The 15,720-nt window shown below is 34.2% G+C and overlaps 1 protein-coding gene across 1 annotated transcript; it reads right to left on the bottom strand.

Moving 5' to 3' along the window:
- Positions 1-11,276: 11,276 nt before the first annotated feature.
- On the bottom strand, positions 11,277-15,328 carry LOC131022407 (uridine 5'-monophosphate synthase). The gene is made up of 8 exons (XM_057951872.1): positions 15,133-15,328; positions 14,297-14,778; positions 13,456-13,798; positions 12,723-12,806; positions 12,245-12,327; positions 12,079-12,166; positions 11,750-12,004; positions 11,277-11,567 (listed from the first exon to the last, which is right to left on the bottom strand). The coding sequence occupies exons 2-8, from the start codon at positions 14,764-14,766 to the stop codon at positions 11,439-11,441; spliced, it is 1,452 nt and encodes a 483-aa protein (XP_057807855.1). The 5' UTR covers positions 14,767-14,778; positions 15,133-15,328; the 3' UTR covers positions 11,277-11,438.
- Positions 15,329-15,720: the final 392 nt, after the last annotated feature.

Genomic DNA, 15,720 nt, shown 5'->3' with positions numbered 1-15,720 from the left:
GGCCTCATTGACTCTTTTTTTTTTTAAATATTTTACAAAATATTTTCTAGTATTTTACAAAATATTTTATTATCGTTTTGGATATAAGTTTGAGTTTATTATATGGGGTTATTACCGAAAAATACTCATAGTTTGCCAGTTTTCTGATTTATAACGTGACTTTAAAATTTGGCCAAAAAATACACCAATTTTAAATTTAATCTCAATTTTAACATAATTTGAATTTGTGAGAAATAAAAACCTATGTGGCAATTAAGTCCTACAAAATAAAATCCTACCTGGAAATAGAGTCTTGAAGCTTCAAAAATTTCCGTCGACTCTGCCTGGTGAAAACGGTGGCTGTTGCTAATGGAGGCTCCTTTATCGCCGAAAAACGATAGGGGAGGTAGAGGCGGTGATTTGGGGGGTTTATCGATTTACAGAGGCCTTTCTGCCGTTTAGAATCGGAGCAATAGAGGAGCGGGTTTTCGGTGAGAAACAAGGAAAGTCGAGAGACATAATTGGTCTTCGCCGGAGTTCGCGGATAGGGAGGCTAAGCCTAGGGTTTCAGACGGTGGCTCTCACTATCGTCGTGTTGCCCAGTCGAAACAGAGGAGAGGGGCTCTGTCGATCTGAATGTGTGAGGGTGAGGCGAGAAATGAGAGATATGGAGGAAGGTTTGACGACGGTCGACGATTGTTCTTGGATGTGAAGGGAGCGCCGCGACCGATGTTTATGTGTGTGTGCGTGTATCAAATTATATTAGTAAGAAACCTTCATTTTCAAATTGATTTTAAGTTGGTTTTGTAAGAAATTTAAATTATAATGATTACAAATTTACAATAGTATTTCTTTTCCTATTCTTTGTTTTTTTCTTTTAAAATTTCTAGTAAATGGATACAATATGTATTGCGGATAAAATTGTGTTGGTGCAAACTCGATTTAAACTTAGAGCATCTCCGATCGCTTGCACAGTTGCACTTTTATACAATAATTTTAATATTAAAATAATAAGTTTATTTTTATTTTTAATAGTAGTATGTTTACTATACAACAAAAAATATATTTTTTAATTAGTCTATTCTTAAAATTTATTGTAATTATGTAAAATAAGTGAGATTTAACAATAATAATAATGCATAAAAAAAAGTAACTCAACATTGTTCATTGCAACAAAACATCGCAACAAAATAATACAGAATTGGAGACATTTCTAGCTATAGAAAAGGGTTCGACGCTATTATAACTTTGCCTGTCGGAGAAAATCTAAAATGTGTGTTACTAATGCTTCATGTTTATGTTTCATAGTATAAACTAGTGATGTTATGACTACTACCACAAATTATGTTGTAATTGAAAAATGCATCATTCCAATATTCATTAAAGTAAAAGAAATTAAGTGTACTAGTTTTTTTCCTTAACTAACCATACAAAAATCAATCCTTTTACGTTTTATTGTACACTGTGCTTGGATAGAAATTTTAATTTGTGATAGCATTGTCTAAATTCCATAAATATTAAGTCTATAAAATATATATATTTAAGTGAATAATAATTTCATAAGGAATTAAATTCCATATCACATAGTTTCATGCTCAAACGCGTTGAGAAATGATGTCGATGCAATATATATTAAATGTATATAACAAATTTAGAATAATAGTAGAAGATGAGTATTTTTCAACCAAAATATATTTCCCTAACTTGTAATTCTGATGGTTGAAAAATATACAGCCGAGCATGAGTGACAACAATCGATCTTTTTTACTTCCTCTCAATAAAATATTCTGTTGGTCTCAATAAAAGATAAAATGTTGTGTTACCTTCAAACGAATAAAATATTGTGTTTTGACTCTGAACAATACATAATTAATAAGTCAACAGCATCTACCCTTATTTTCACAAAAACTTAGGTGCGATAAATTACATGTATGCTACAGACACACGGAGTTAGGATTTTAAAAATAGATGGGTGAAATTATATTTTTGTATTTAAAACTAAATTTGAATAGATAAAATTATAATTTTATTTATAAAAAGTAAAAAATATAAAGTACAACTAGGGATGTTACAAAAGTCCGAAACCAACGGATCAACCCGAATAGACTGATAAAAAAGAAGGGTTAGGTTTGAAAAATTTTAGCCCGAAAAAAATTTAGGCCGAATGGCCCGAGTCCGATAAGGTTGGCCCGAAAATCGAGTGGGTTGACCCGATTAACCAAACACTTTCTTAATAATTAATTTTTAAACTTCAATACTTTACTTTTTGATTCGATAATAACATTTTGATACTTGTAGAATATGTTTTGATTTTTTTCAATGGTTGATAACAAACATCTATGATATAAAAGTCAAATAAAAATATTCATTTATGTTAAATTTATATACAATTTTTATCAGAAACGAAGTTAAAGTTAGATGTTAACTTACGTTAAAATGACACTAATTTTTGTATCTAAAACAAGGTGAAATATCTCGATCTAAAAAACACGACATATTTTTATTATAAGAATATGATTATCTATAAAAAAAAATTAAACATATAAAAAATCATAAATTTGCGGGCCCAAAAGGGCTAGCCCGAAACCGAGTGGGTTAGGGTTAGAGTCGAAAAATTTTAGCCCGAAAAATAAAAAAACTGACTAATCCGAATCGAAAATAACCCGAGAGTCTGGAGCTCTGCTCCTCATATTTGAGTTAATATGTATTTAGAATTACGCTCAAATTGATTTAATCAAAAAAGTCTTATTTATCTTTATACGAAGTAGTATGATTTATAAAAAAAATCTCATTTGCTTTGAAAAAAAGTTTCATTTATATTGAAAAAAGTGTCATTTATATATGTTGGGAACCTTGTGGAATATCCTAACCCTTGTTTTGTTGATACCAAAATTCATAGGACTTAAATGTAATAGACTAGAATCGTTTTGAACTCAAGTGTTAGAGTTCGTTTCTAGTTTAGTTGCGGTGTCGAAGACTGAAGACTGAAGACTGAAGACTGAAGGACGAAGACTGAAGACTGAAGACTGAAGACTGGAGTTACCAACTGAAGTATCAGTTGAAGAATCAGTTGAAGACTGATTATTTAATGCGCGCCATGGACTGATACTAAAGTCAAGTATCAGTTGAACATTCCTCCTAGGACTGATCTTCCAACGTTCAGAGGAAGCCACGTACGCTCAAGTACAACCGCATTAAATGCAGAGATATCTCAATATCTTATCTCTGCAGAGGTCATTCCTATCTGGTGGTTACTTTTCAGAGATGTCACATCTGCTGTCCATCAAAGAGAGCCGTTTCCACACAGACAAGGAACCTCGAAGATTGAAGCCTCAGCCCAAATTCGAATTGCTCTCCAACGGAAGAAATCTTGAGGACGATTTACGCCAACGAATCTATTCAAGAGTTCTCCTACAAATAGCGCTCGAGGATCAATTCAATCTTCACCGATTCAACGACATAAGCTGAAGCTCTGCCGAAATAGCTACTCAGCCTAAAGCTTAAACCGCCCAAAGCTTGAATCGAAGAAGAGAATTCCAAAGCCAAAATCAGTCACTGCTGATTACATACATTCTCTTAGACCCTAGGCATATATCTGTGTACCCAGAAGCCAAAGGTCAAACTTGCTTCAAAGAACTTGTTCTTTGTAAGTATAGTTGGCACTCGTTTAAACCTCTCCCCCATAAGAGTGTTTGAGTGACTCGGAGTTCAGGAAGGTACTCTGAACTCTGAAAGGGAAGTCTGAGCACGAGTTGTGCTTAGCAGGGAAATCCTACGCGAGTTGTGTAGGTGCTGAAATCCTACGCGAGGTGTGTAGGTGGGGAAATCCTACGCGAGGTGTGTAGGTGCTGAAGAGAGTTTATCTTCAGTTTACGGTTTGCAGTGCACCAGGCAAGCACTTGCGGAGTGGATTGTTGGTCTGATCAACCAGCCGTGGATGTAGGAAAGGGTTTTTCCGAACCACGTAAAAGTCTCTGTGTTATTTACAGCTTTCAGTTTTACATTCATACCTGTGCTATTTCAATTGATAAAACTGAATACTGACTAATAGCAAAGAGAAACCTTAATCCAACTATCTGCTCCACCGAGGCTATTCGAAACTAAGTTTAATTTCCGCTGCGTATGATATCTATCTGACTGAACTATCCTCTGATAGTCAGAAAGAGTAATATCATCTCTATCCTTGCAAACACGACTGAAGCCCTTACGTGCATCAGTTAAGTTCCAGCAACTTAACTGATATCTCCTTACTGAAGAGCTTTCAGTATCAGTCGTCAACCCTGTTGGTCAAAATTGATTTCGGTAAAACATGAGTCTTGTTTGCTTGTAAAGTTTCGTTTCAATCTCTGACTGAGATCCCTCTGATTGAGGTTAGTAGATTGTTGTAAAAATAGCCCATAGGTGTATTCCCCCCCCCCATACACCTATTCGAGACCCCCCGGACCTAACAATATAATACAACTTCTATTTTGTATGTTTATTTTTTAAAAATCTTATTTGATTTTAATAACTAATTCATTTACTTTATGTTAAAACAACGATGAGTTAGACATATCGAATCAAATTTGGAGGGCGAAGCCCTAATCGAATATTTGCGGCATGCCGCACCAAAGAGTATCTCCATCCAAGAGCCGCCTTGTGAGCTCTATAGAAGTAGTCCTCAGAGCCCCTCTTCTATAGTGGAGCTCTATAAATTTCATTTTTATTTAGTTCAAAATAAAATGTATTTCAACATTAAAATAAAAATTATATTTTCAAATTAATTTTTTGATTAAATTTAAATTTTAAGATTAGTATAATTAAAAAATTAAAATTACAATAACTAAAAAAGTTACTCCCTCCGTCCATGAAAGAATTTCCTAGGAGGGAGTTGCACGAGTTTTAAGAAAAAATATTGTTGAGTGTATTGAGAGTGGATAAAATGTAATTGAGTGTATTGGGAGTGGTGAAAATGTGTTGTAATTAATATTGAGAGTTGTGAAAAGTGAAAAGTAAGAGAATTATAAGTGGTGGGGTATAATCCAAAAATAGGTAGGAAGTTCTTTTGTGGACGTCCCAAAAACGAAGGATAAGAAGTTCTTTCATGGACGGAGGGAGTATAAAATGGGATGAATAAGTTGTAAGAAGAAGAAGAGGAGCAAATAAAGAAAGAATGAATTGAATTGTACTGTAATAATTGACGAGGAAGATGTGATATTTATAGGGTGGGAAATAAGAATTAAAGAAAAAAAGAAGAAGACAAGTTCAAATCAACGACTAATTTAAAATATAAAAAATCTCAAAATAGTCATTAAAAATTGAATTTTCTAATTTTTTTTTAAATAGATCCGTGCAATGCACACGTTATATATAAGAGTAAAATTTTGAAGTAGCCAAAATGAGGCATAAAACACAATTTATGGCCACACATTGAAAAAACACAAAATTTGGCCATTTTTATTGATTTGGACGTTTTTTCCCTTAATGAGGCGGACCGGGTAGGATCAGGCACGCGGGTCGCGTGCCGGGTCGGGTTAGGCACTTATGGCACTATTAGTGCCATAAGTGCCAACGAAAATTCAAAATAAAACTAAGTAAAATGGTTATTTGGGCACTTATGGCACTAATAGTGCCATAAGTGCCATACGTGCATCACAAATACAGAAACAACAACATCATCTAAATCCTAAATGGATAATCTAAACCCTAAATGGAACATCTAAACCCCAAATGGATAATCTAAACCCTAAATGAAATATCTAAACCCTAGGGGGAAGTGTGCACTTATGGCACTTATGGCACTAATAGTGCTATAAGTGCCATACGTGCAGCACAAATACAGATCAGATCAGATCTGTCGATGGCTGAAATCGAAGGAAGCGGAGATCAGATCTGCCGATAGAGGAGGAGGCGCAACGATCAGATCAGATCCACCGTCGCCGCCTCATCAGATCAGATCCACTGCCGCCTCATCAGATCAGATCCGCCACCGACGCCACCTCATCCTCCGCCACCTGACCAATCCCTCCTCCACACCGCCGATTTCAGATGACCGGATCTCCTCCACCGCCGCCGCCTCATCCTCTACTCCGACGAATTCTGCCCAAGCCGCGAGAGCTCCGACGAATTCTCCAAGTTCGGCGCCGCTGTCGCGCAACCGCTGGAGAGAGAGAGAGAGGGAGATGAGAAAGAGAGAGGAGAGAGCGACAGCCGCTGGAGAGAGAGAGAGAGAGAGGGAGATGAGAAAAAGAGAGAATAGAGAGAAGGGTAGAATAGTCATGACATACAAAAAATAGCCAAAATTTATGTTTTTTCAAATGGTAGACAAAATTTGATGTTGTATGTTGAATAGGGCCATTCGACCCTATTGTTTCTATATATAATGTCTCTGAACACAGTCTCTCAAATCCCATGGTCCGACAATAGCGCGAGACTCGCTGGAGCGCAGCTCGAGCCGGTCCAACAAGCCCCGCTGCGAACCCTCTAAATGCACTTTTGTATATATATAAAACTGATGCCCAAACTTTAGCAATTAGCATGTTATGTAATCATCTCGTTTTGTTTAAAATAAGCCATTAATTACTCTCAAATGCTTAAGTTATTTTCTTTTCTTTTAAGGAACTTAAATTGTAAGTTACGCGTAAGTGTTAAAATAAGTTTACCAATGTCTTCTTTAGAATATTTATATCGACGAAGGATCACTTGAATTTATACATATATATCAATTAAAGTTGGTGTGAATTAAAATTTCTTTGATAAAGTTTATGTAAACTTCAATAGTTCGTTTGCTACATGTTATTTGATAATGTGTAATATTTGTGACTGAAATGTTTATTAATGTATTAATTATCAATATCATATTTAATAAGATATATAGAAAAAGTGTCACACCTTAGAAGTATGATACATAATCAAAAAGATATGAGTAGTAGATAACATACCATTAATAATTTATAAAAGGACTTTGATAAACAAGTGCTATAAATATATTAGTAATAAGATAAATTATTTTCCTAAAAATTTATTACTCCCTCCGTCCACCAATCAACTACCTATTTGATGGTCGGCACGGAAACTAAGAAAGCTGAAAAAGGTGGTGTAAAAGTGGTGTAAATGACTAAAAGGGTAGTGTTAATATATTTTGATTACTTTTACTAATCTTTCATTAGAACATTATTTTAATGCCTTGACTTATTAAAGTGTTCCTTTTTTTTTAATAAACTATTTCTTCCTTTCTTTTTTTACTCTTTAATTAAATAAACTAAAAACTCAGAAAATATATAAACTGGAAATAAATAAATAAATAAATAAACTGAAAATTCGAAAATAAATAAATAAATAAACTGAAAATTCGAAAATAAATAAATAAACTGAAAATTCAGAAAATAAATAAACTGGAATTAAATAAATAAATAAACTGAAAATTCGAAAATAAATAAATTAATTAAAATCTGAAAAATTATTTTTTTAGAAAATAAATAAACTGGAATTAAATAAATAATTAAACTGAAAATTCGAAAATAAATAAATAAATTAATTAAAATCTGAAAAATTATTTTTTTTAGAAAATAAATAAGCTTAAAGTTCGAAAATAAATAAATAAACTGAAAAATCGAAAATAAATAAATAAATTAAAATCTAAAAAAATATTATTTTTAGAAAATAAATGAACTTAAAGTTCGAAAATAGATAAATAAATTGAAAATTCTGAAAATAAATAAACCGGAAATTAATAAATAAACTGAAAATTCGAAAATAAATAAATAAATAAACTGAAAATTCAGAAAATAAATAAAATGGAATTAAATAAATAAATAAACTGAAAATTTGAAAATAAATAAATAAACTTAAAATTCAGAAAATAAATAAATAAACTTAAAATTCGAAAATAAATAAATTGGAAATAAATAAATAAATAAACTGAAAATTTGAAAATAAATAAAAAATAAATAAACTGGAATTAAATAAATAAATAAACTGAAAATTCGAAAATAAATAAATAAATTAATTAAAATCTGAAAAATTATTTTTTTTAGAAAATAAATAAACTTAAAGTTCGAAAATAAATAAATAAACTGAAAATTCAGAAAATAAATAAATTGGAAATAAATAAATAAACTGAAAATTCAGAAAACAAATAAAACGGAATTAAATAAATAAATAAACTAAAAATTCGAAAATAAATAAACTGAAAATTTGAAAATAAATAAAAAATAAATAAACTGGAAATGAATAAAAGAATAAATAAACTGGAATTAAATTTTTTAGAAGATAAATAAATAAATGAATAAATAAACTGAAAAGTGAAAAATAAATAAATAAACTGAAAATTCAGAAAATAAATAATCTGGAAATAAATAAATGAATAAATAAACTGGAATTAAAATTTTCAGAAAATAAATAAATAAATAAAGTGAAAACTGAAAAATAAATAAACTGGAAATAAATAAATAAACTGAAAATTCGAAAATAAATAAACTGAAAATTTAGAAAATAAATAAACTGGAAATAAATAAATGAATAAATAAACTAAAAATTGAAAAATAAATAAACTGGAATTAAAATTTTCAGAAAATAAATAAATAAATCAACTGAAAATTGGAAAATAAATTTTTTAGAAAATAAATAAACTGAAAATTCGAAAATAAATAAATAAATATAGTGAACAATACGAATATAAATAAATTGGAAATAAAATTTTCAGTACATAAATAAATTGGAAATTTAAAATATCCTACTCCATTTAATTAACATCAAAATTGGATTAAGTAGATAAGTAATGGTAGAGTGTGGTGGGTCCAATTGGTAAAGTGTAGTAATTTAAAAAGTAAGGGAGGGTATATAAGTCCATAAAGCAGAGTATGTAGTTAATTGGTGGACAAAATTTTAGAGACAAATGGGTAGTTGATTGGTGGACGGAGGGAGTATAATTTAATGTATAACTAACACATGGGATACACTATCATCTCGTACAATGCAAACACAACTAGGATTTTCCTAGTAAAAGTTTTAAGTTTAATTTTTATTTAAAATAAATATCAATTCAATTTTTATAGTATAAAACAATAAAATTACTTTGAAAAATTATAATTTCATTGTTTATATAATTGATTAAAATATCAGAATCCATTAATTTGTAATAGTTTTAATTACAACACCACCTCTAACAATTCCGCATTTATATCTTCAAAAAAACATCTGTTAATTCTATCATGTCTAACCAAATTTTGCACATATACACACTTAAAACGACGCCATTTATTATTTATGTTAATTAAAATGACATAGTGTGATCACTCTTCTTCTCCTCCTCATCCTTTTCTCCATCTACAAAGTGGTCAATTTAATGGTTGCACATGTAGAGTCTACATCAACCCAATTTTTGCCAGAAAAATAAAAATAAAATTAAAATACCATGGCCACAAAATTATTAAAAAGTATTGTATAATTGAAAAAATTACAAAGTCGTTAACTACATATGTCAATACGATCCATAATGGCCAGCCATTGCTAATAACTGCTAGTAGAAATATCTTTTGTTAATTCATTAATTGCATGTTTGCATCATCATCAAACTCTTAAGAAAATATCCCATCGATTAAAAAAAAGGTATCTCATTTTCTAAATTAAAAAAGAAAAAAACATAAAAATAATTAATGTCGAATCATACTCGATTTTCAAATCTGTTTTAAATACAATTTGAAAATGAGATACAATTTCAATCTCACATTTTTCTCAACCACCCCTAATACCACTAAGGGTGCGTTTGATTCACTATATTGGTTTAAGCCATATTATTTTTGAACGGATATCTTTGGTAGATTAGTGGATATTATTAATCCTATTTTTGCGTTTGATATGTTAAACAAATATATTAGTCACACAATATTGGTGTTTGATATCTTATTATGTGCCCTAGATAATTAATTAGAAAGACACAAAAGCCCATGCGTTAATTAACATTGGACCAGCGTATCCCTAGTTTTTCAACGAACGATAATATGATACGATCTGCATCCTCAAGTAAGAACCATTCTAGCGCCAAAAGTAAAAAAAAAAAAAAAAACCATTCTGGCGCCAAAAGAACTAGATTTTTTTCAACGCCGGGATGGTCGGCGAAGCTCCCGGCTGCCAAACCCGACAGCAGACACACGCCCACCACAAAGGTCAGCGAACCCAAAGATCCAGCTCTCATTCACAGCAGAACAAGCGGACTGCCTGGGTACCATGCACCAGCAGCCGCACTCCATGTGTTCGAAGAAAAGCATCAACCAAACTATATCACATAAGCAAAAAAGCAAACACTTGGAGTGCACAGCAGCCCCAAACAAACCACACCAGAAATTTACAGACGAACTGCATTCGGTACTTATAACTAAACCCAAAAACACCCAAAAACTGCATTCGGTACTTATAACTCAGTAAATCTAGCCATAGATTAATGGTCGATGAAAAAAACTACGATTTGAAATCGCGAAAGAAGTTCCCAAATCCAGTTCAAAAATCAACCATTTCTAATCAAGCTTTGGGTAAACCCACACCACAATCGGCGAAATTATGTACAAATGCAATGATTTTGATCGATGGAAAATCTGGGTCGAAGGAGATATCCCTTACCAGAGCAAAATAATTTTCTTCTCAAAGCTTCGATTGCGTCGATAGAGAAGACGAGAGAGAGAGAGAGAGAGGCGCGACGCCCTAATTATTTTCGAGAAATGAATGTTGTGTGTTGGAGGGCAATCGAGACAAATGAATTCTTTTCTTTACTGCTGGCAACAGAATCGGAGGGGGGAGGCGCGATTTGTAATCCGGACTCATCACGGAAATTGTGTCCGGGCCTTATGTTTATCAAGGGCCGTGCGTATTAAAAAAAAGGATATCAAACTCTCTTATAAGCCATGATTCCTTTGCTAATACTGCATAAACTAAGGAACCAAACTGCGCCTAAATGAAATGAAACTAGAAGAAAAAATTGAACAAACCACACGAGTCGCGTGGGCTTTAACAGTTAATAATACTATATTAATAAAGTGTCGTATAGAAATAAAATAGGGGTAAAATTTTAGGCCAAAGTTTGGCCATCAATGTTGTGTGAAATCCTACCGACATTTGTTGACTCAACCACAACCAATCTAAATAGCTCAAGATCTTCTTCACGTCACGTCCCAAACACTATGTATTAGGGCCCACATCATTTTATGATATTTAAAACATAATAAATGTGCATATTTCATTAGTATGTGACGAGACTGAAACCATATTTTATCGCCTGGATCTAATTAGTATACCAAAGTATCATCTCAAAATTAAATTCATCATTTGTGGAACTCAACTCTGCATATCAAGAAAATTGCAATCAGCCATGAGGCATTAGAAATCGTGTGCAAACACAACATATTTATTCTCAATGTTTGAAATGGCAACTCAATTTTCTAGATGTGAAGATGGCTTCACTCACCAAGAGCAAAGTAGAAGCATTACTACTTGCATTTTACCAAGTATGCATCCCATCCTTGAAGCCGATATTCCTTAGCTGCCTCCGCAGGGTTTGCAGCCTTAATGATTCCACGTCCCACGATAATCACGTCGCTGCCTCTTTCTGAAATGACCTGAAAACCACACCATTTCTCGTAAGATTTATTTACAATGGGGAGCATGTGGTAATGAATCGATTTCCAACCAAAAGGTTGTTATATATTATCATCCGCGGTCGTTCATATTCATATTAACAGCTATCAAATGCAGCTTACACCAGAAAATAGTAGCTTGTCATAAACTAAATGATACTTACAGAGTGTGGAGTGTTGTATTGTTGACCCAAAGCATCTCCACCTTTCACCAATTGAACACCGGGGGTTGCATGGATGAGAGCTGGATTTCCTGGCCCACCAGGCCATGATGCCGGATTGACGGATATGAAGCCAATAACAAATTCCGGATGATCTTCAGCAATTTTCACAGCCGCAGCTGTGTAATCACCCTTGGCCAGGTTACCAGCAGAACTCATTTCAGCGAGCAGCAACAGACCTCTGCCTTTTGGTAAACCCTATCACATCGGAAAAGTCATGAGTAAACTTAATAGCATATTTCTGATAAATCAAAAGGTCAGCAAATTCACACCTTTAGTTTTAAGCCATCCACGATAGCTGGCCCTGAAATTATATGAGCATTTACTATATCTGCCCAGTCCAGTATACGGAAGATACCACTGTACGAACCGAATGAGAACTCTTAACAAAAGCATAAGAGGAATTTTTGTGAAGGGAAAGCCATAGAAACTTCTTACCTTTCGTACTGCATGGTGACTGTGTTACCAATGTCCGCAAACTTACGGTCTTCAAAGATTAAGAAGTTATGTTTGTCTGCAATCTTCAGAAGATAAAGCAGAATTAGTTCCCAAAAATAATTTAACAAGCACATGTAGCCACTCAAAACCCTTTTGATCTACATTGGATACAGAGCAATGTAGAAGAAGTTTCCAGACATTTATGTTCTGTTTTCTATTTTCTTCCACCTTTTTAATCTTTTTCTTGTTTGGGGTGGGGGGTGGGGGAGATTGGAATTATCAATTAGACATTGTCAGTAGTTCCCGGTGAAGCATGGACGGACAGGTGTTCAAATTCCCTCGAGAAAAATAGAATCAGTCCATCTTCCAAAAGTTTGAACCACTGAGGAGATGGCTCAGGGGACTACGACAGTAAACCAGCGATAGCTACAGTTGTTATGCTAAATGTGAAAATAACATTCAAAGAGTAGGGATATACCGAGCGAAGTTTAGATCCAAAATCAGGTGTGAAATCAGGCAATATATCGACATGAGTTTTTAACATGCAGATCTCAGGCCCAACCTGCAGAAGTACCCAACCAAAAGGTGAGTGAGACAGCTGGAAAATTCATGCTACCACATTATCAACTAATCAATAAATCATAATTATTATAAATATAGTAATGTAGAAAATTACAGTAGCATCAAATATGAGAATATATATAGATGCCCTTATTCATGCTACGGCCATTATTAATTTTTTAGTACCCTTGTATTCTGTACGAAAATACTAAATGAATGATTCACTATGCCTTGTAGCTTCTAATTCATAGCAAAGTTTGAACTAGTTGTTAGAGTGGAATTTGCATTGGTCAGTAAGAATGCTTACTTAATAGTTTACTCCTATAAATGCCCAGAAATTAGAAAATTTTCAACTGCACGTAACCATGTATGGAACACATTAAACCACTAGTCATAGGTCACTTAATGGGACAATCTTTGCATACTCAAGTGGACAGAAATGAACAACAGGAGGAACAGATTTTAATCGAATTAAAAACAAACTATACAGAGCAGTCTCTAGCTTCAGTAACTGGGGCCAAGACAATTCAAACATTTTCCATATTTCCAACTAGAAACAGCCAGAAATACTATGGCAGCATAAGTTGAAATTCTAGAGACTAACCATATTTATTAAAAAAAACTAACTGAATCTTTTTTATATTCCTTACCTTGTCCGCAATATCGAGCAACTCAGCAGCAGTAGCAACATCAGCAGCCAAGCACAAGTTTGATTCTTTCTTCTTCATAATCTCAAACAACTTCCTTCCTGTAGGATTCTTTGCCATCTTTGCCCTCTCTTCAAATGGAACTCTGACCGTCAACTTCTTGTCAGCTACCGCTGCCAGCGGAACCGACACTTGTCGATTTTCCTCCAGAAACTTCTTGACCGTATTTTCTGTCTCTTCTGACACTCTCCCTTTCTCCTTCAATATCCTCACCATTTCAGTCAGCTTCACCATTGAATGAAGGGTAATCCCATTTTGTGCCAAATTTTCCCTGCCCCCCTGCTCTCTAGGTAGAAGCAAGACAAAGAAGAATTTATAAGAAAATCTTTAGAACATGAAGCTCGAGCATACAAAATTGAATATTCACGCCTGCTGTAACAAAAAATGTACAAAAGAGAGGACGAAAGTAAATGAATCAAGTAGAACTGTAGAAGTATAACATTACAGGCAAACAAAAAAATCAAGCTGTAAAAAGTTCAAAATCAGCAAATAAGTATCAAGAATATTACAGTAGACAATTTCATGCACCTTCAGCAGTCACATAAACCATAACACTATTATTTTCACGTATTCCACCTTATGACCAAAGGCTAGTTGCACAAAGTGCACAATATCCTTCACATACTGTGCTTCATCAGTCGTACTTATCAGAAATAGATGCAACATTTCCTCTTCACAGCAGAACAAAAACGCGCACAGACACAACATCCAACACTCCAAAAAAATATCAAGTTAAAAGTAATCAGATGCAAGCAAAACCTTACTAAAAATCACGCATTCTCACCTATCAATCATGACCACAGCGTCCGTGACCTTCAGGCCAACAGCGCGGAGCGGCGCGGCCGTCTCAAGGACGGAGGCGCCGCTAGTGACGAGATCCTCAACAATGAGACAGACTTGATTTTGCTGAAACGCCCCCTCAATGGCCTTAGCGGTGCCGTAGTCCTTGACCTCCTTGCGGCGCATGAGCATGGGGATATTAGAAGCGACGGAGATGCAGGTGGCGATGGGGAGAGCGGTGTAGGGGACGCCGCAGATGACGTCATAGTGGGCGGAGGATGGGACGGTGGCGGCGATTGTCCGGGAGATTTGGCTGAGCAGGGAAGGGTAGGAGACGATGAGGCGGAGGTCGATGTAGATTGGGGAGGAGATGCCGGATTTGAGCTTGAAGTTGCCGAATTTGACGGCGGCGATATCGTGGAGCTGCAGGATTAGCGACTCCATGTCCATTGATAGCGGCGGAGGAGATGACATTCTAGTGTGTGACTGCGTCGAGTAAGGGTTTTATTAGTGTTGACAGTGACAGTGATTGTCAATTTGTTTCAATGTTTTCATTGAATGAGGGCATAAATGTAAATATCTCCCTTTTTCAGAAACCGACCCGGACCGATCAGACTCGGAAAACCGACAGAAACCGATGCGAATTTTCCATTAATGGGTTTAATTCCTAAATCATTCATAGGTTTTAAACTCTCTGTTCTAATCTAGCACACATGAGTTGGCGAAGCCTTTAAAATCATTCATAATTCATACACAAGCTCACATTCATAATTTAATGATTCTAATATGCCAATTCCTAAATCTAATGAAAGCAGCACATGCATAGACCATAAATCTAACCGGAGGGACCGAGAGAGAGCTGAAGAGCGGACCAGCGAGCCGACGCCGGAGGGGTGGGTCGGCGAGCCGCGGAGAAGAGAGATTGAGAGGAGAGAGAACCCAGAGAAGACGCCGCAGTCTAGGGCTGGAGAATTTAAATTTTTTCCTTAATAAATATATCCGGGTCGGTTCAGGTGCAGGACACCCACTACAATTTTTCGGTGCTTCTATTTCGAATCGAACCGGATAGAGCTTTAAGGGCGTGTTTGATATTGGCTAATACACTGTATTAGCTAATTTAGTGCAGATCAGTGTTTGATATTATTTAGTAATAATGTGGATGACCCGATTTAATCTCACGACCCAATATTATTAATTCAGATTTCTTAGGATCAATAATACCAACTCCCCCTTAGGATTAACTTAAATCAGGATATTCTGTATTTAGCTATGATAGCAAACACCAACTCAGTATTAATAATCTGTTATTATCCACGCTAAATATCTTGGTTACAAATTATTCTACATAAATGTCAAATCATTATGCTCAAATATGGAGTAATTCTAATGGAATGTATTTGAGTTGAATATTGAAAAATAAAAAAGAAT

The sequence above is a fragment of the Salvia miltiorrhiza genome, chromosome 4 (assembly GCF_028751815.1).
Source record: "Salvia miltiorrhiza cultivar Shanhuang (shh) chromosome 4, IMPLAD_Smil_shh, whole genome shotgun sequence".
Classification (NCBI taxonomy): domain Eukaryota; kingdom Viridiplantae; phylum Streptophyta; class Magnoliopsida; order Lamiales; family Lamiaceae; genus Salvia; species Salvia miltiorrhiza.
The sequence above is the reverse complement of the archived record's forward strand: the minus strand, read 5'-3'. Positions and strand labels throughout refer to the sequence as shown.

Coding starts and splice junctions, on each gene's coding strand:
- LOC131022407 (XM_057951872.1), bottom strand. CDS start 14,766: ATGTCATCTCCTCCGCCGCTATCAATGGACATGGAGTCGCTAATCCTG. Junction 12,807..13,455: donor TGCTCGATATTGCGGACAAG/GTAAGGAATATA, acceptor GTACTTCTGCAG/GTTGGGCCTGAGATCTGCAT. Junction 12,167..12,244: donor GTCACCATGCAGTACGAAAG/GTAAGAAGTTTC, acceptor CGGTTCGTACAG/TGGTATCTTCCGTATACTGG.